The sequence below is a fragment of the Chenopodium quinoa genome, unplaced genomic scaffold (assembly GCF_001683475.1).
Source record: "Chenopodium quinoa cultivar QQ74 unplaced genomic scaffold, ASM168347v1, whole genome shotgun sequence".
NCBI classification, from domain to species: Eukaryota; Viridiplantae; Streptophyta; class Magnoliopsida; order Caryophyllales; family Amaranthaceae; genus Chenopodium; species Chenopodium quinoa.
The window spans coordinates 1,552,091-1,573,290 of NW_018742263.1; the positions used below are offsets into that span (position 1 = coordinate 1,552,091).

Sequence of the window (21,200 nt, forward strand, 5' to 3'; positions counted from 1 at the left end):
GAGCTGCTCTCTGCGACGAATTTCATCCGGAGGGATGCCGCCGGACGCCTGCTATGATGTTGGGACAGGTCGTATTAGTTTTGTAGATTTGATCAGTTGGCTTGGCGCCTGGTCTGATCATTCGGCCTGTGGCCTTGGTAAGTTCTTGGTGAACGTAGGTGCTAAGTAAAAGGAGGGTAGCCGCCTGTTAGGCACAGGGTCGGCCAGGCCCTAATCTTTTTAGCTAAGTATTAGGGGGGTGGCTATGTGTTTGGAACCAGTCGACCATCTTCTTATGGAGAGTAGCCGACTATATGCCCAGACGACATGCCCCTATTGTGAGTAAAATACTCAATGGAGAGTAGCCGACTGTAAAGGTACAGACGGCATGCCCCTCTGAAGATAGAGTGAAAAACTCAATGGAGAGTAGCCGACTGTAAAGGTACAGACGGCATGCCCCTCGTAAGTAAAATTAAACATGGAGAGTAGCCGACTATTTTTTAGTAGGCGTGCCCCTCTTAGTACGAAATTGAATAGTAAGTGCAAACTTTTATTAAGTAGCTCTTGACTATTTACATCATTCAAAAGAAATATTTCTTAAGATTATCTACATTCCAAGTTCGAGGCAACGGTTGTCCGTCTGGTGTTTCCAGGCGGTAGGTACCGTCCCTGACTTCCTCACAGATTCGGTAGGGTCCTTCCCAGTTGGGAGTTAGTTTGCCAGACTCATTAGCCCTACCAACTGCTTCCATTTTTCTAAGTACAAAGTCCCCTACTTTGAGTGGACGCCTGTGTACTTTTTTGTTGTATGATCTAGTCATTCTCAAGCGATAGATCTCATGGCGCAAGACAGCATTGCCCCTCTTTTCAGGAAGTGAGTCTAATGCCAGGCGCATAGCTTCCCAGTTTGCCTCTTCGTCATATAGCATTACTCGAAGAGTCGGCTCGTAGTGTTCTATTGGAAGAACAGCTTCCGCACCGTAAGTTAGGAGGAATGGAGTTTCTCCAGTCGCCCCTTTTTCAGTCGTCCTAATGGCCCAGAGAACATGAGGTAGTTCATCCGCCCATAGGCCGCCTGCTCGTTCAATCTTTTTCTTGAGACCGTCTGAGATGATTTTATTAAAGGCTTCTACCTGGCCGTTTGCTTGTGGACGGCCGACAGATGCAAAGTAGTTTGCAATTCCTTGGTCACCCAACCAGCTTTTGAGAACAGGCGTCTCAAATTGGGGACCATTATCAAAAACCATAGACATGGGAACCCCGAACCGAGTGATGACATTTTTCCAAATGAATGAAATTACATCTTTCGTCTTGATTCCCTTTACAGCCTCCGCCTCTACCCATTTAGTGAAGTAGTCGACGGCAACAAGTATGTACCTCCTTCCGCCTGTAGCAGGTGTATATGGACCCAGAATGTCCATGCCCCACTTAGCAAACGGTAGTGGGCTGTGAATGGTAGTGAGGTCAGTAGCTGGACGGTGAATTAGTGTGTCAAACCTTTGGCACTTGTCACATTTTTTCACCATCTCCATTGCATCTGCTTCCAAAGTAGGCCAAAAGTAGCCCTGCCGCCTTGCCCTTTGAGCAAGCGTCCTACCGCCTATATGAGAAGCAAAGTAACCAGAGTGAAGATCGTCTAGTATCTCTCGCCCCTTTTCTGGAGTAACACACTTTAAGAAGGGTTGAAGGTACCCCTTTTTGTGAAGTTCTCCCTTTATCATTTCAAAACAGGTGGGTCGTTTTTTCAGTGCTGCCGCCTGTTGAGGATCATCCGGCAGTGTACCGTTTGTCAGATATGCCCTGATTGAATCCATCCAGGTTGAGCTTCTGTCTAGGATTCCAATAGGGTTTTCCTCGATGCTTCTCTTCTCCATTACTTCCCAAAAAACAGTTCGAGGAGTATCAGAGGAGGCGGATGATGCTAATTTTGACAGTGCATCCGCCTGGTTGTTTTCTGATCTCGGCACTTGGATCAGATGGAAATCCTCAAGGGAGCCGACTGCTTGTCGGACCGCCTGTAAATACTTGATCATGGCCGGATGGGTTACTTCGTATTCGCCATTGTACTGACTCACTATCAATTGTGAATCGGAACAGGCGTCTATTTTTCTTGCCCCTGCCGCCTTGCACATGCGGATCCCGGCTAGTAAAGCTTCATATTCTGCCTCATTGTTTGAAGCCTGAAAACTGAAGCGTAGAGCATACTCGTACTTGTCGCCCTCTGGCGACTGACATATGACGCCTGCTCCACAACCATTTGAAGTAGAGCTTCCGTCCACATATACCTTCCATACTTGGTCTGGAACTTGAGAGTCAGGAGGACGAGTCATCTCTACAATAAAATCAGCAAAGGCTTGCCCCTTCACTGCTTTTCTAGGCTCGAATGTAACTTCGAGGCTCTGTATTTCTATGGCCCATTTGATCATTCGGCCTGACGACTCCATGATGGTAAGTGGCCGCTTGATAGGTTGGTCTGTATACACGACGACTGCATGTGCCAAAAAGTAGGGCTTCAATTTTTTAACAGCCATGAAGAGTGCAAGACCAAATTTCTCCACTAGGGGATACCTCAACTCGGCATTTTTCAGTACGTGACTGACAAAGTAGACCGGGAGCTGACAGCCGTCTCTTTCAGCAAGGAGAACAGCGCTTAACGCATGATCAGAGACGGTCAGGTACATGTAGAGTACCTCCTAGGGCAAAGGGCTGACCAGCCTCGGCAAGGAATGCAAGTGAACTTTTAATTTCTGGAAGGCGGCCTCAGCATCCGGCCCCCATTCAAACCTTGCCTTTTTCTTAATTGCCTGGAAAAAGTATAGGCATTTGTCGCCTGATCGGCTTAGAAATCTTCCCAAGGCCGCCAGACAACCTGTTAACTTCTGAACCTCTCGGATGGTACGAGGCGACTGCATGTCAATGACCGCCTGCACCTTCTTAGGGTTCGCCTCTATTCCTCTCTGATTGATAAGGAATCCGAGAAATTTCCCAGACTCAACTCCAAATACACATTTCTTGGGATTAGGCATGACATGGTGCCGCCTGAGTGTGGCGAAAGTTTCTCGGAGGTCCGACAGATGATCTTTCTGAAGTTTAGTCTTGACAATCATATCATCAATGTATGCCTCGACGTTTCTCCCAATATGATCAAAGAACACAGTGTTTATCATTCGTTGGAAGGTAGCCGGAGCATTCTTAAGACCAAACGGCATGACCGTGTAACAGTATAACCCCTGATCAGTGACGAAGGCCGTCTTCTCCTGATCTTTCTTCCATAAAGGAATTTGATGGAAACCAGAATAGGCGTCCATAAAACTCATCAAGGCATGGCCGGCTGTTGAGTCGACCAGGTTATCAATTTTAGGCAGAGGGTAACTGTCTTTGGGGCACGCCTTGTTTAAGTCTGTGTAGTCTACACACAGTCGCCAGGTGCCATTCGGCTTTTTAACAAGCACCACATTTGCAACCCAGTCTGGGAAGTAACATTGCCGAATGAACCCTACATCAAGTAATTTTTTAACTTCGGCGGCTGCCGCCTGACTTCTTTCTTCGCCCTGGTTCCGCTTCTTTTGCCGTACCGGCTTCTTTTTCGGATCCACGGCTAGTTTATGTACCGCCAGATCAGGACTAATGCCTGGCATTTCATGGACTTCGAATGCAAAGATATCCTTGTATTCTTTCAATAGTTTGTGAAAGTTGTCACCAAGGTTTCTCAGAGCAGTCGTCCCAACTTTGACTGTTCGGTCAGGACGTGAGTCGTCTAAGATCAGGTCCGCATGCTCACCAGCCGGCTGAGGGCGGAACTCATCCGGCCGCTCCTCTGCCAATGATTGCTATTTTCTGTCTTTTCTTGCGGCCCCTGTCTGGGATGCCTTTCTCTTTTTTCCGCCTGCTTCTTGAACAGGCGCACTCTCCTTGACATTGTCAAGGTCTGTTTTTTCACCGCTTGACCCAGTAGCCATAACAGTGGGCTTGACATCCGAGAGATAGCACTCTCGGGCCATCCTCTGATCTCCCCTTAGGGAGCCGACTGTTCCATTATCCCTCTCAAACTTGAGCAACATAAGAGATGGGATTATAACAGCCTTGGAATTATTCAGGGTTGGTCGACCTAGAATCATGTTGTAGGCCGAGAGTTCCTCTACTACCAGGAACCGGACTACCATGTGTCGTCCTTCCCCTTTTTCGCCCAGACGGATGGGTAAATCTACTCGTCCCAGTGGGTGGACGACTCCTCCTCCAAACCCTACTAAAGGGTGGGAGGCCGGATGTATGCAATCAGTCTGATATTTTAGTTTCGACAGACATTTGCTACTGATGAGATCTGAGGAGCTTTCGGTATCTATGAGGATTCGGCCAACTCTCTGGTTGGCCACTTTACATTCAATAACGAGAGGGTCGTCATGCGGCCCCCTTACCCCTCCCAGATCTTCTTCAGTGATGACAATCTCAGGAAATGAATATTTGGACGGCCGTTCTTGGTGAACGGAATTTACATCTAACCGCCTGATATTGTCTTTGTTGCCCCTAATAGTGGGGCCGCCTCCTGAGAAGCCGCCTGCAATAGTGTAGACGACTGCATCATTTGTATCGGAGCTGTCGGCCTGTTGATTCTTTTTGGCCGACTGCTTTTTTGAGGAAGTGTTCCCCGCGGAAACCTTGACATAAGTGTCAAGATCGCCTTGCTCAGCCAGGCGGTCTAGGTACCGCATGAGACTGATGCATTCGTTGGTGTGATGACCAACATCATCATGATAAGCACAGAATTTATCTTGGTTCCGGTTGTTTGCCGAACCCTTCATGGGGACCGGCTTCTCAATTGAGATCCGTCCCTTGATTTCTTTTAGGATAAACTGGTTATCCTTGTTAAACGCATACTTTGGGGAGTATGGTTTGAATTCTTTTTTCTTTTTCTAGGCCAGCTGTTTAGAGGAATCAGCCGCCCAGACCTCTTTTCTTTTCTCATCTTTGTTTGACGACTGTTTCTGTCGTCCTTCTCTTTTGTCGAACCTTTTCCCGTCCGACTGTTTTATTGTACAAAGATCAGTCGCCTGTATATAGGCTTCTGCTTCAATCAAGGCCTCTTGAAGAGTCGCCACCCTTTTTCGAACCAAATCAAATTTGAAGGTAGACCCGTCTTTGAGACCTCTGAAAAAGTCAGTATAAGCTACCTCATCCGGTAACCCTTGAATCTGTATTCTCATCAGGTTAAACCGCCTGATGTAAGAACGAAGCCCCTCCTTCTCGCCCTGCTGAATTGTTCCCAAATCAAGGGTCGTTTTCTTCGCAAGGATGTTCATGGCGAAATTGGAGGCAAATAAGTAAGCAAGCGTCCTGAAGCTATTTACACAACCAGTCGGCAGGTTGCCGAACCATTGCTGTGCGATTCCTTTGAGAGTCGCTGGGAAACACTTGCACCAAGTGGGATCATCCAACCCTTGAAGGTACATCAGGTTGGTGAATGCCATCAGATGGTCTTCTGGGTTAGTAGTGCCGTCATAGGCGCCTACTAGTACATTTTTCACTTTGGCCGGCTGAGCGGCTTCAGTAATTTCCTTGGAGAAGGCCGACGGCTGTTCACCAAGTCTAAGCAACCGTAGCTGCCAGTCCATAGGTTGGACGTTTTTTGCTGCAGGTCCACCAAACGGAGGTGGCTGCAAAAAATACTGTTGTTGCGGCACAAATGGTAAGTTTGGTACCGCCTGGTCACTATGAAAGCCGGACTGACGGGAGGTGCCGCCTGACTGACTCTCATGGTACGACTGAGTATGCCTCATCGAGGCATTTCGCAAACTGTCTTGAAAGTTTGAAGTAGAGGGCGACTCTGACAATCGGTCACTCTTCTTCTGCTCTAGCAGTAGCCGAGCATCTGTGAATGTTTGCTTCGACCCGTCCGCCTGAATATGAGGAACAGGTTTCCTATTTCCTGTAGGATAACGGAATTTTGTGAAATCAAGGGCAGGTGGCTCCCGCTTCCTAGATTTAGGATGAGGAGTTGCCTCTCGCCCTTGAACTGGCTTCCTCTTCAGTGAAGTGGAGGGTTTCTTGGCCGACTGCTCCTTGACTGAAGCAGGCGGCTTCTTGTTGATCAACTCTTGAATCTCTCCCTTGAAGTCCCTCATGAAGGTCATGAGTTCGTTCCTTGTGATGGGAGCAGACCCATCAGTCGGCTGTTGCCGATCAGGCGGTGCGCCTGCTGGCTCGCTTCCTGTTTGAAGATGCTCCCGTTCTCTCCTTTCGGTATGGCGGGTACGTCGGGCCCTTAGGGTCCCGTCTGAAGCTGTATGAGCTTCAACTTCAAATTCACTTTCGGTATCATGGTCCGACTGAACTTGAGGGTCGTCTAGGGGACGCCTCTCCTCAGGAGTCGGTACAGACTTGGATGCCATCTCAGAAGTACTCTCCCCACAGACGGCGCCAAATGTTTCGGGGTTTTCTGATGTCCTGCGGGAGAGTTACAATTCCGAGACTGGAACCGGACGCCTGTACCTGCAAAATAACGGAGACTCCTGGGAGCTCCGCCTCCAACGGTCAAGTTAGTACCTGATTAAGGAGTAATTAATGCGGAAATTAAAGTGATTTGGTCTCTCTAGGTGAGAGTGTTTAATGTAGGTAATCTGCTTTGTTAGCGAGATCAGCCGGTTATTACTGTGTGTAATTAATGTGTTTTTTCCGTAATGTTTTTGTTCTGATTTTGTAATCCCCCTTAATGAGGATTAAGGGAGGTATTTATAACCTTGGGAAACGTGCCCATCCTAGGTTTAGGTTAACCTAGGGCCGGTTTGGCTTCCCTCGGAAGTTGGGCCTGGGTGGCCGGTTTCTCCATTAGGCATGGAGTATGCCACATGTCTTGACATAACAGGTCCAAGGTGGACGAATAAGCGCGTGCCACATGGTAAGCCCTGACTGTTCCAACTGGGGGACACTTGGCAGGACCTGATTGGTCCACGTGGCGCATTCCGATTGGTGGGAGCAAAATCCCCTAATCACCACCCATTATGGAACCTTCATTTACCTCCTTGACGAGCAGATTCTGGCCGAGAGGCTAAACTGCTGCTTTTGTGAGTTTTGCTCAAAGTGAGCTGAGTATAAGGTTCCTTGAAGAAATGCGAGTTTCTTTGCTTTTCTCGCTCGGTTCTCCAAGTATCCTCCTCCCAATTATCCTCCAACTCCTTGAAAGGATTGGGGCCTCTCCCCCTTATGCCAGGTTCTCCTCCGCTGATGCTTGGTTTGCGGAGGTGATCGGTCACGAGGTGGTGGCATCATTCCAGCCTTCATGGCCTCCATGAAGACTGTCACGGCCCTCGCTATCTCCTCGGTGGAGGGTCCCGTTTGAGGGGTCCCTCTATGAGTTGGATGCTCAAAGGCGGGCTTCGAGCGTTGGAACGTGTCCTTGGATTGTACTGAGCTGCAGCGTTGGACCGGGGAGGAGTCGTCCTATGCTGCGAACAGAAGGAGAATGAGACCTCTCCCTTGATGGCCCTCCCGAGCTGGCCTCCCCGGTGGAACGCCTACTCGGAGAAGGTGGAGGTGACGGAGAAAGAGGATCCAAGGGCCTATTCCCCTCCGTCATCATCATGCGACTCTTCTTCGATGAAGAAGGGCCACTTTCGGATTTCTTATTCTTGCGGTTCTTATCCATTGATACTAAGATGAGAGCAAGATTGGGATTGGCTTAAAGATTTTTTTGAAAGTCTTTCCCACAAACGGCGCCAAATTGTTTCTGGTGAAAACAATGGGACCTTGCCGAAGGTCTTTCTGTAGTGGCTGAAGAATGGGCTCGGTCCAAGTAATGTAGGGCCGAGGGTTTCCTGCACAGCGAACACACGTAAATTGGCCTTGGGGGTTGTGCCGAGGAAGGCCCCTCCGATGCCGAAGTCAAACAGTGCATAGAGAGAGAAAGCTATGCAAGAGAATTTAATACTTGAGGCTATTAGTGAATGAATGTAAAATAGTGTAATTGAAGGCTTTTATACCTTAGCATAATGAGGAGAAATGGGCCTAATGCCAAATGGGCTTGCCATATTGACTTAGACCTTGACTTGACTTTGATTTGACATGGATGGAGAGTTAAACCTTTAACCTTGGGCTTGAATCATTTATGGACCAGACCCAATTAAACTTAATTGGACCCAAAAATACTGGGATTCATCATCGTAGATCTATTATAAGATAAAACCTGCACACACAGGATTATCTCTCTCCCAATGTTATTTATACATGCTCACAAAAGCTTTACCTAATCAGCTCTCTTTCTCCAAGAGTTCCAATATAAGGGTCCCGCATTTCTCTCCTCTACTTTCTCTCTCCTCTACTTTCTCTGGGACTCACTAAAGAGGGAGAAACAATGCACCACTGTTCCGTTTGAAGAACAACAAGAACAAAGATTTTATTTCTAGATCGATTATTTGTGTTTTGTTTTGTCCAAAGAGAAGAATTTTGCTTGTCATGGATATGGAATTGGATCATCCTGTCATCGCTAGTGAACTCAAAGATGAAATGGTAGCCAATTTAATCTTGTTTTTTGTAATTTGTTTGGATACCGAGTTTGATTACTGTTTTTGATCGCTGATTTTTGTGTCTGATTAATTGGATTTTCTTTGAATTTGTTGGAATTTGATTTAATATTTGAAATTCAGTTACTTTTGTTTTTTACGAGTTGTTTTCAGATTTTTTTATTTTTTATTTATTTTTTTATTTTTTTAATATTCAGCGAATTTGTCTTTTTTGTAGAAAATTATGGCTATTTTTGAATTTAAGACGATGATTATTGTTCAATTTCTCGGAATTATATTTCAATTAATTTGTACAAATGTTGATCAGGGTTTTTTTGTAGGTATGTTTGATTTGTAATTGATTAGGGTTTCGGTTGGATTTATTTTGAGTTTTTTAATTGAATTTATTCTTGGTGATATCTTTCCTAACATGTAGGATATTTCTTTGAATTTCTTGTTGGGTCGAATGATATAATAATTCTGTCCGTCTAAAATCAGTGGCCAAATTCAGTTTAGGAATGGTTGTTGCTATAACAAAGTGTTAGTGGCTATGAAATTATAATTATTAGACCAATCTGTAAAACATGAAAAGGATTATTACAACGTTTCTGTAGATGTTTGTTTGGTAATGACTGCCAAGGAAGCTTTCCGCTTCTTATGATCATGATTATGATGCTAGTTTTCCATTGCGAATTCAATGATTGGGATCGTGTGTAAATAAAATTTGTTGAGTTTACATTGCTCATGAATTTTTATAAGCACTATAAGTAAAATTAAAGTAATTATGACATTCAAGGCGTTGGTTTTCCATTATTCCTTTTCAAAAGAATGTTTGAATTTCGGAAAGAAAACTAAGATTAGTAAAAAAAATTGTGCATTGCTCCAAAGTGACTTACTTAGTCAATTAGATTTTATCCGGCTTTGAATTTTAATAACCTACTGAATTATGTTTTTAATCTATCATATTATGTCCTCCAGTCTCTGATGTTTTGTGCTTACAGGAGGTCTTAATGGATGATCTAGCGGTGCCAACTGCTGTGCTAGTTTCTGTGGATAATGCCAATGGTGTGAAGACCTCCACATCAGGATCCAATAATTCAGCTGATCATAATGGTTCTATTTCCGACTTATCATTTCAAGATGATGCCATTGATGATGGGGATGATTATGTGGATGATGGTGATGTTTATTCGGACTACTATGATAATGATGAGTATTTGTCTGATGTGGATGATGAACTTATGAAGCTGCAAGCTCAATTTGACAATGCAGACTTGCCTCCTGGTGTTGAGGCATCAGTTCCCTGGTTGCAGGATCCTTCTCCAAGTGAGAAGCCTCCTGGTACTGGAACATCAACTTTTCCAGTCCAGGATGAGAAAGTCTCTGCGTCGAGCTCTAAAGCCCAGTCAAGTTCAATTGTTAAAAAGGAAGAAGAGATGGATGAGGTTTTGAGAAAATTAATGTATTTCAAACAATTTGATACAGTCGCTGTATGTTCTGATCATCACTATATAGATATGGAATCCTCAGGGCGAATGGTTGAAACTATTTTCCTTTCTTGAAATAATTAGCTCGTTTAACAAATGTTAGTTTTGCAGCTTGCTTATATGTGCTTCTTTAAATGATACTGCAGCCTTCAAAGGATTGGTCAAAGAAAATTCAGGATGAGTGGAAAATACTGGAGCGGAACTTACCAGGTTTGTCTTTCAATGGTTTATGTCGTATATCTGTTAAGTTATGGGATCGTGTAGTCAATTTTACACTTTAGGTTTCTAGAGATTCATGTTTGCCTTATGATTTATCATTAAATCTCATTCAGTATTTTTCTATTTACTGATTTAAAGAGTGATATACTTAAAACTTTTGAAATCTGATCATACTAAATGGAAGGAGGTATCCTCTGCATAATTATATGCTTTTGCACCTTTTTTGTACAACTTATTATTTCTTGCAGGGGAGTGGGGTGTGGTTGGGTCGTTGGCTGAGGTTACAGAGAAATTTTAGGTCCAAGGAGACTCAACCTTAGCCGGAGCATCATTCTTTGCTTACTCTTTTGCAGAAACAATATTTGTTAGAGTTTATGAATCACGGATGGATCTTTTAAGAGCTGTCATTATAGGATCATCAGGAACTCCATATCATGATGGGCTTTTTGTCTTTGATGCTGTGTTTCCAGCTACATATCCAAATGAACCACCGGTATGTATTCATGGCAGCAAAAACTTTCCAATCATCTTGAAATTATATTTGCAATTGTACACTAAACTATATATAAATTAAACATACTTCGTACTTGAGTGGGATCTTGTTAGATTTATCAATATATCAACTCTTCGTAACTTAAAAGGTATTTGTAATTTGCTCAAAACTATGCATTGACACAACCCTGAATGCCATACATTGTAGTAGTTGGTTCATGTCTTTTTAGTTCATTTTGTATTGTTAAAATCGGTTTTATGTAGCTAAATTAGTTTTAACCAGTTACTAAACCAGTAATAATGAGTTTGTTTTAATTTTACTCCAACAGTATGTATAGTTTCAATTTTATGAAAATCACGTGAAGATAACAGAGCCATAGTTGCAGTCTTGGTTGTGCTATGAATGTATAATTTTATTTTCTTAAGTAAATGGGGGCATCATATAGGGAAATAATTAGTTTCATAGTATGCCTCCATACTCTGCTTTGGCCCCTGGATTTTCTGATGAATACCAAGAAGATGCGTAGAATAACACAATTTTTTGTATGTGGCAGGCGATAATTTTTTTTATTATTTTTTTTATAAATGCCACAAGTCTTCTCTCTTCTCTTTCCTTAGCTTCTTCTCCAAGCCAAACCATACATCACCAACAACCATATCTCTACTCCACTCATTTTCTCTCTCATCTTTTTTTAGCTTCTTCTCCACCAAACATCACCAACAAGGCAACAACCATATCTCTACTCCACCCAATTTTTTTCTCCTCTTTGCCAAATTGCTGCACTTAAAGCTTGAAATTGTAGAAATTGGGTGCCAAATTGCTGTGAAAAATTGGATTTAATTAACCATAAGATCATCAACAACATTTAAAGTAGTGAAATCGAAGAGAACCGGAGAAATGTGAGCTCGTTTTCTTCGTGGAATCTTCGAATCTTCGATCTAACATTCTTCGTAAAAAATTCAGCAACATAAACAACAATAGTAATGTGAGTAGATTGTAAAGTACTTGTATGGTGCGACTGGTTTGGTCTAGGGTTTACTTGTAGGCATGGAATTAAAACTCGGCCGTTCCATTCTATAACGGCCGCTTTGTAACGAGTTTGGGACTTACCATTCCGCGACAAGCCGTAACGTAACGGTAGAATGGCGTTATATAACCGTTCTATAATTGCAGCGGCCGTTAAAGGTAGAAAATCAGTCTTCACTGAGTGCGAAGAACAGAAAGCCAAAAGAAGAAGATAGGTTTCGGGGGGGATATAACAGATTCAACATGGGTTCAAAAATAAAGCCCTAGATCTGTAAATTATCAACTAAACTAGCTATAAAAGGAAGAAAGATATTGGGGCTTTAAGTTGTGGGAATCAGGCGAGCTGAAAGCAATTTACACTCCGGCCAAATTTCGTTCCGGGTGATGGCTATTTGCAGGTCTTCTTTTCTCTCGCCTCAGCTGGCTTCCTATCCTCTTTTAATTAAACTAACCTTTTAACTTTTGTTATCATGTGACCTTCTCTCAATTCTTTCTTTCCTTTTCTTTTATTTTATTTGTGGTTTGAAGGGTTAGCTTTTTTTTTTTTTCATTAAAATGCTTAGCGTAGCTCTTATTTTATTTGAGTGTAGCAAAAAATAAAGCTCAAAAATGTTAAAAAAAAATTATAAATGCCATATCTCATATATTGGGCTGCATTTAAAGTAGTTTTGTCAATAGTATTGTATATAAAAAAAAAAGAATTTAAAAAACTCAAAAATGACTTATGTGAAGTTTTTGAAAAAAATCACGCTGCGTAATCCGTGATCCGTTCTATTTGACCGTTACAAGCCGCTTCCGCGACAACGCGTCCGTTACCGCAAACGCGACCACGATCGCGATTTTTTTCCATGCTTGTAGGGTTTTACTGGTTTTAGTTAGGGGTTACTTGTAGGGTTTTACTCGTTTTGATTAGGGGTTACTTGTAGGGTTTTACTGGTTTTGGTTAGGGGTTACTTGTAAGGTGTTACTAGTTTTGGTTAGAGGTTACTTGTAGGGTGTTACAGGTTTGGTATGAGGCCTAAAAGCAATCCTTGAATAAGTAAGTCATACAAGTAACCCTTGATTTAACACATACAAGTAAACCCCGAATAAGTAATCCATACAAATAATCCCCGAAAAAAAAAACATGTAACCCCTGAAAAATACAAGTAACCTCTGAATAAGTAATTTATATAAGTAACCTTTGGGAAAAAAAATACAAGTAACTTTTGACAAAATCAGTAACCCCTACAGTTTTTACTTATGTGCGTGAATAGTAACCTCGTTGTGCGCGTGTCTGGATCCGTTATTTTTGCTGACTTTGCACCGTGCTGCACCAAAAAGGCTATAGTAGAATAGTCGTTTAAATTATATCTTTTGGGTGATTATTATAGTTAATATTTAGTTGTTATTTATTTTCTATTTTAATAGATTTAGTTTACAGATTAGTTTATCTTTTGTTTTATCAATATTCTAGAGTTAATTTTGCCTATAAAGGGCTTTAGGTTGTAATGTTTTTGGAGAGAGAGTTGAATTTGAGTTATAGTTTGGTCAATTCGTATAAATTGTTTTCCGCAAGAGGATTGCATATGGAGTTATTATTCCTAACCAAGGTTTATTAGCAACTAAATTGGAAGCCTTCTTGGCAAAATAACATACGCAATTCTCTTGTGGAAAACAATTCATACGAATTGATCAATTTATAACTCAAATTCAACTCTTTCTTCAAAAACGTTACAACCTAAAGCCTTTTATATAGGTAAAATTAACTCTAGAATATTGTAAAAACAAAAGATAAACTAATCTGTAAATTAAATCTATTAAAATAGAAGATAAAAAACAACTAAATATTATCTATAATAACCACCCAAAAGATATACTTTAAATGATTACTCTACTTATCTTCTTGATATGCATCAGTTTCTTCCTTAATAAGCTCCCTAATACGTAGTATTTGTTTTGTTATTTTCTTATGTTCTTTATTGTAAACAAATTGTTGATGAGTTCAGAAGATTAGATTTTCATGTGAGAATTTGATGTTGTATGTCGTATTTGGTACTCCGTACAAGGCTTAAACAATAGGAATGGTAGTGCATTTGTTTTTGATTTTACCTATGATGTCTTATTTAGTACTCCGTGTATGATAAATTAGACAACGAATTAGGTGCTTTGCTGTTTTACATTTCTAGTTACCACCTTGCACTTGTGCATATGAGGGGTAATGTTAGCTAATGAAGAATAAGACCTTCCTAATGGAGATGCATTATTTATAGCATTACATCATCATATTGTCACATTCATGTGAGCTAATGCACAGACAATAAGCTTTTTTTCCGTCTATCTTGTATTGAACAGGCATTTGGTGTTAGAGAAATACTTAGAAATACTCGGAGCAGTTAGAAAAATTACATTTTGATAATATTTTCTTCTGTGAAATTCATGTCAGATGGTCCATTATCATTCAAGTGGCTTTCGACTTAATCCCAATCTGTATGAATGTGGAAAAGTCTGCTTGAGCTTGTTGAACACATGGAGTGGTGGACGAGACGAGATGTGGCTTCCAAAAAAGTCAACAATGCTTCAAGTTTTGGTGTCTATTCAAGCTTTAATTCTAAATGCTGAACCCTTTTTTAATGAACCTGGGTTCGACAAGACGTACAGAGGTTCAGAGGGGAAGAAAAAAGCCAAGGAATACAGTGAAGATATTTTCATTAAATCCTTGAAAAAGATGATGTACACAATTAGGAATCCCCCTCAGGTATGGCTCCAACAATATACAACAAGAGTACATTCTTTTTTTTTTTCTTGAATTCATATCCATGGCTAAGTTTTCTTTCTACTGGTTTATTTTATTTATTATTTTACTTTCTTCGTTCTTTTTTTAATTGCAACGTTGGGGTTTTCACGCTTATCAGTGCACATTTTATATTATTAGAATCTTTAATTATTTGTTAGTAAAAATTATAATACTCCTTCCGTGTTTTAATAAATGTTACACATTTTGACTGACACATAGTTTTAGGCAATTTAGTTGACTAAAATAAAATAAAAGGTTAGTGGGGTAATTGGAGTTTTAAAAAATTGTAAAAGAAAGATTATGAGGTTAATAGTTTGATGAAAATAAATTATTGTGAGAGGAAAGAAATAATAAAAAAAAAGTAGTAGTGGGTTTGGGTGAGAATCATGAAAGAGAAATATTTAATATTAAAATATAGTTTTTTTTGCCAAAAAAGGAAGTATAACACTTATTAACATTTATTAAAACACGGCTGCATTGGTAAGTGTAACAGTTATTAAAACACGGAGGGAGTATGTTAATATTGTCAAAAGTATTAATTCAAACAAATTTTACAAAATCCTATATAATTATTTTTTTCTTTAAGTATTAGTCACAAAAGCAAAATTGATTACTCCGTAAGTAACTTATGTTTGATGCTTCAAGAAAACTTGAGGGTGTCTTTTTCCTTGGTTGGAGAGGGAGAGAGCAAAGAGAGAGAGAGAAAGAGAGAGAGAGAGGGGGGGGGGTATAAAGATTGATTTAATGAATATGATTAATGTTTCATAATTTGGTTGCTGTTTACCCTGTTGTACTTGTGAGGACTCACAAATAGATTACTCTTCCTGCAGCATTTTGAGGATCTGGTAGCTGGACATTTTCGTGTTAGTGCTCTTGATATCATGACAGCATGTAAGGCATATGCTGATGGTGCTGAGGTAGGGTGTGATGTCAAGAAATGGCTTGAAGAGGGCGACAATGCTTTAAAAACCGGCTCATCAAACTTCAAAACCGAGGTTGCTAAAATAATGAGACCGCTTGTGAAATATTTCATCAATAATGGGTCGAAGGACTGTGAGAAGTTTCAGAGCTGATGTGTAGACCTTATGTCAGATACTTCTGATTGCTCAACAAGTACTGACATAACTCTAGAAAGGCTTATAAGTAGGACCTAAGCATAATCTAAATGCAATTACTTGTGCAGATTTTGATAGAACTTTAGGAAACTATTATGCAGTGCTAGCGTTATCGCTTTTATTTGTGCGTAGAAATGATATGATTTTCTAGAACAATGTAACTCTCAGAATCAACATCTGCTTTATTAATTTCTTAGTGAAATGGATGTTTAGCTAATCTAAATTCTATGCTCAAGATCAATCTTCCAGTAGGCACATCAAATATGAATACATATGAAGTAGAAGCTTTGATTATCATGTACTGGCTTGGTTATTTAGCCTGTACACTCTTTAAATGTATTCTTTGCCTTAGGAATTGCTATGATGAAATTGATTGACATGCTAATGATGCTTTAAGCCAAATAAGCCTTGGTAATAAGTTGAAGTAATGAGAATGAATGCGACTGTAATTTAATTAAAAAATATGCTACGTGTGGTAATGTCATCTTATCTTTCAAATTATGATGTGGTACTCTCTCCGTAATTTATTATTTACTCTTGAATTCTTGAACATGATTATCGATGCAAATTTTTGAACAGTAATATCTTTAACTATTAATTAGTATGTATTATAGCAATTGAAAATTAATAATCTATTCATTGAGATGATTCCAATAAATGCCCACACGACTATAATTTTTCTTGTATATAAATCATAATATTATTTCCTTTTTTTTTTCCCCTCTTTCCTTTTGATGAGAGAAGAGAGCAAAATTTTATAAGGGGCATCGAAAGCCACCTCAGATAGAACACAAGGGGGGATCTCTTCGATCCACACCCTTAAACTATCAAAAGATCTACTAACATTAGCAAATTTGTGAGCAACACCATTTCCCTTTCTCCCAACAAAAGAAACATCAAAAGACAAGCAAATACTAGTGTAAGGAGGGGGTTCCCATCGTAAGGGGTCCTCTCCTTAGATGCCCATGGCCCTTTAAAAGCCTAGGACTTTACACTTGTTAGGGTGTAGTAGCATTTAAATTTCTGACTGTTTGGGGACCTTGAATTAGAATGATTCTATCATTACGCTTTTTTGTAAGAAACAAGTAGGGAGCCACCAATGAGTTTTAGGAAAATTCATAAACCTCATTCATGTCTTTCTTCCATGTGGAGTTCATGGAATAATTAGCACGATTCATAAGTTGACCCATGCCCAAATTGGTCTATAAACCAGAAATGAGTTCGGGAGCGAGAGTACTAAACTAACGTTACCTTTAGAGGGGAATCGTTATCCTAGCCCTAGTGCGACCTCTACTAGCTCTTCCTTTTTTACAATTTCATCACCAAACAATATATACAACGCGATACCTAAAACTATGTTAGTTGATTTTATTTACACATATTAATTCACGTAGGAATTACATCGTAATGTCGTTATTCTTATTTAATCAAATTCGTGAAAAGGATAGGAAAAAAAAAACAATATTCGCCTTGGCTTAAGTGATCAACCAACAATTATTTAATTCAATTCTAATCTTTATTTAACGCAAGATACTATGTGGAATTGATTAAATAATTATTTTAAAGGTGATCAAACAACACTAATTAATTAATTAAGGTTCTTTTAAACAAGAAAATAAATGTGATTTAACTAAGTGCTCGGGAATTTACCACTTCTCTTTGCTAGATCTCCGTTTAGAATACTTATGGACTCCTTCTTGTTGGGGAACCTCCACCGTAGTAACAAATTATCAAAAGGGGTCAGTGTTTAGGACAAGAGGGGCTAGGTTGTACAAGTTCACAAGTATTTCGCCAGAGTTTTAGGTTATTTTCTGTCTGTTTAAGCCTCGGTTTAAGCCCTTATTTATAAGGAATGATTAGGTTCAGGGTTACGAGCATTCTGCCGCAGCAGGTGTCGCGCGCAACAGAATGAGTTGCGCATGGCATCCCAGTGCAAGTGATTAGGTTGCGTTGCTTTGGGAAGCGCAACTAATTGTCTTGCGCGCGGCTTTATGGTAAGATTTGATTTTACATTTTTTGTATAATTTTAAATCTTCCGCAGCGCAACTCTGGAGTTTGCGCTAGGTGTCGCGCGCAACAGAATTAGTTGCGCGCAGTAGCCCAGTGCGAATGTTTAAGATGCACGCGACTTTTTCTGCGGCATCACTAAGATATAACCTAGGCGCTCCTAAATCCGTCATTATTGGGTTTTAAGCACGGGCTTAAGCCTTATTATGATCGGGTTTAGTTGATTGGACCTTTGTTTTGGCCTTTTATTTTTAATTTGGGCTAGTCTTTTGTGTTTTGTTGCTTAACCAATTCTCCATAAGTATTCTTCACTTTGATCTAGCATGAAGATGGTTTTATTTATCGTCATTGCACTTCCTGTCGGGACAGGAGGCCAAAAGTAGATGTCTACAACTGGGAAGATGAAAAATGTCAATTTAGATTACACCAATACTTGAGCATTCACGCAAACCCGCCTTTAACTTAAAAAAGAGGGTCTGATTGTCATTGTTGACACAGAAGATATTTATCTTCAGGATCTCGTAGAAAATATGATTATTATCTTGTAAACTACTTTACGACTCTCTATATAAAGAGGGTCGAATCTAGGGTTTAATGAGGCTCGGATGGAACAAGTTACAAAGACCCCATATCCTCCCTACTACCAAACATTGTAGGTACATAGTATGGATTAAGCCGACAAGGCCCCGTACTATAAACAAATATCAAAACCTAGCCCTTTGAAGAGAAGAATCAAGAGATCTACGAGAGTTAGTTGTAACCCACAAACTATAAATAAAAATAATTATTTCCGTATTTTTTCTACCTCTTTAATTATGTACTGCAGGTTTGAATATTTTTGTTTTACAAATTGGCATGCTCTGTGGGACAATTTTCGCTCTTCATCTCCGCTCTCCAAATTTCAAAACTCGTAGATTTAATGGGGGCATGCCAAATTTGCTTTCAAATTCTACAGGAAAGTTTCGAGACCAAGTTGCATCTTATGTCAAATCTCCACAATAGGTCTCGAGGTGGCATTTGTTGACATCGAAATTTTGTTAATTATTAGGTGTCAGATATATGTAAATAAGGAGATAATATCAAAAAAATATAAGATATTTATCTTCAGGATCTCGTAGAATATATGATTATTATCTTGTAAACTACTCTACGACTCTCTATATAAAGAGGGTCGAATCTAGGGTTTAATGAGGCTCGGATGGAATAAGTCACAAATGCCCCATCTCCTCCCTACTACCAAACATTGTAGGTACATAGTATGGATTAAGCCGACAAGGCCCCATACTATAAACAAATATCAAAACCTAGCCCTTTGGAGAGAGGAATTAAGAGATCTACGAGAGTTAGTTGTAACCCACAAACTATAAATAAAAATAATTGTTTCCGTTTTTATACCTCTTTAATTATGTATTGCAGGTTTAAATTTTTATGGTTTATAGTCATTTTCAAAGATCTGACAAGTGAAGGCAGCTTCCAAAGCAATTGTGATAGCGTGCCTAGCAGCAAGGGCCTTAACAACGATAACTTCATGAGCGCCAGGAAGAGTGCAGCAAGTAGCAACAAGGATGTCACCCTCCCAGTCACGCATAACTCCACCAAAACCAATCATACCATCATTAAAAACAGGGTGCATTAGAGTTCACCTTGACCAAACCAACCAAAGGAGTTGTCCAACTTTACGGGGTAGGGCTGGCCAAACAATGCTCAATGGGGATAGGCTCATTAGCTTTGTCAAATTCGCCCACAACATCACTTGCTTTCAGAATGGTGGCTTCGAATGGAGAAACTTTGTTCTCGAAGTTGCAGGCATTGTGCTTTAACCAAAGACCCCACAAAACACACCAAACAAGATCCCACCAAGTTTTATCCTCGAAAGTGGAAGCCAATGTCACCCACCAATCCATAGGCGAGAAAGAGGCCTCACAAGGAATATCAAGCCTAAGAGGAGAGGCGCACCAGGTTCTTTTAGCATCCGAACATAAAAAGAGAGCGTGCATTATAGTTTTAGCAGCTTCACCACAGCATGGGCAAGTAGTATCAATGCACATACCTCTGATGCTCAACGAAGACTTCACTGCAATGGTATGAATAATGCAAAAAGTGTAAATAGAGCAAGTAATAAAATACTAAGGGAGTAATAGTCCTAAAGTGGTAACGGATGTTAATGAAGATTTTTGGTGAAAATGAAATACTTGAGGTCAATTACGCTCTACTTGCTTTTACGCAAAACAATTTCCTAGAAAATAATTTTCTCATTTTTACATTGTTTGGTTGGTAAATGAATAGAAAACGATATCCTTGATGGGTGTCATATATGGCACCCATTTGATGAGCATATAGGTTGTTTTTACCTTCTTTTCATGGCTTTCATGCTTAATAAATGCTTAGTTTTATGCTATTGGTCTTAGTCTTACCTTTCCTCTCTTATTTTGTAGCTTTTATGCATTTCTATGGTTTTTCTAATCTTTTCTCCTTTATTTGCTCTATTTTCGTGGTTGTAGGTACTATACGAGGTTCGGGTCTTGATATTGGTGATTTACTAAGGTGGAGGAAGCTTTTGGAGCAAGCTCATGGCGATTGGAAAGCTTAAGACGCAAGGAAATGGATTATCCAAGTTCTAGCTCTTGCGCTCTCAAGCCATGCTCTCATGAATATGGGGTGTTGAACCCACAATCATATGCTTTTGGGACTGCCTCACTTAGTGTTCATCATCATCATGATTGTGCGTTCATTCGAAGACCTTAGCGAACGCACGAAGCCGCGAGAAGATCGAAGAAACCCAGAGATGCGCGGGCGTGGGCGCGACATCCCTGCAGCACGGGCGCGCCTTCCTGGGTATTTGTTTGCTCGGTTTTTGTTTTTGCGCCTTTATAAATACCTTTGTAAACTAGATTTTTGGGGCAATTTTATAATAATTTCATTTAGATTTTGATCATAATTTTAGCTTAGTTGAGAGCTTCTCTCTCTAGTTTTAGGATTAGTTTAGGAGTACATTTTAGATAAAGAAAGTGAGGAATTTCAATGGCGATTGAGAGATTGAAGATTCAATGGTGACAATTGTGTTGGAGATCTTCTCTATTATCAATGAGCATTCTTAACTCCATCTCATTTTATTGCTTTGTTTAATATTCAAGTTTGTTTGATTTGATTTTGATGTTTGATTGTTGATTAGTGTAATTGTTCTTCATATATTGTTGATTCTTGATTTCTTTAGTTGTTTGTTGATTAAATGATGATGTTAGAGTAGTTGTTTGCTAGGGATTTGGTGAAACTTGTATGATTGATTAATTGTGATTAATTTGGGGATTGTGTTGATTGATTGTGAGATTAAAGTTATTAATGGAAGTTTGCATGTGTGTAATTCGATTAGGCCTTGAGAATTATGCTATATTGCATTGTAGTTTCTAATGATACGGACCATTGATTTAGAAATTGCAATTGTCGATTGAGCTTGATTAGTAATGCTCCTAGTTAGAGTCTCTCGTAGTTGGCGTTAGTTTGACCTCAAGGAGATAGCTTGTTGACTCTTTAGATTGAGCTTGCCATTAGTCTTCACAACCATTGATTTGCACATTGTTCTCGAGTTGCTACAATTGTCATGATTAC

At 40.1% G+C, this 21,200-nt stretch overlaps 1 protein-coding gene across 1 annotated transcript; it reads left to right on the plus strand.

The window, feature by feature from the left end:
* The first annotated feature begins 8,187 nt into the window (after positions 1-8,187).
* On the plus strand, positions 8,188-15,822 carry LOC110683668 (putative ubiquitin-conjugating enzyme E2 38). The gene is made up of 6 exons (XM_021860069.1): positions 8,188-8,478; positions 9,473-10,009; positions 10,105-10,168; positions 10,531-10,670; positions 14,122-14,433; positions 15,303-15,822. The coding sequence occupies exons 1-6, from the start codon at positions 8,425-8,427 to the stop codon at positions 15,543-15,545; spliced, it is 1,350 nt and encodes a 449-aa protein (XP_021715761.1). The 5' UTR covers positions 8,188-8,424; the 3' UTR covers positions 15,546-15,822.
* The last annotated feature ends 5,378 nt before the right edge of the window (positions 15,823-21,200 follow it).

Coding starts and splice junctions, on each gene's coding strand:
- LOC110683668 (XM_021860069.1), top strand. CDS start 8,425: ATGGATATGGAATTGGATCATCCTGTCATCGCTAGTGAACTCAAAGAT. Junction 10,010..10,104: donor TGGAATCCTCAGGGCGAATG/GTTGAAACTATT, acceptor ATGATACTGCAG/CCTTCAAAGGATTGGTCAAA. Junction 10,671..14,121: donor CATATCCAAATGAACCACCG/GTATGTATTCAT, acceptor AATTCATGTCAG/ATGGTCCATTATCATTCAAG.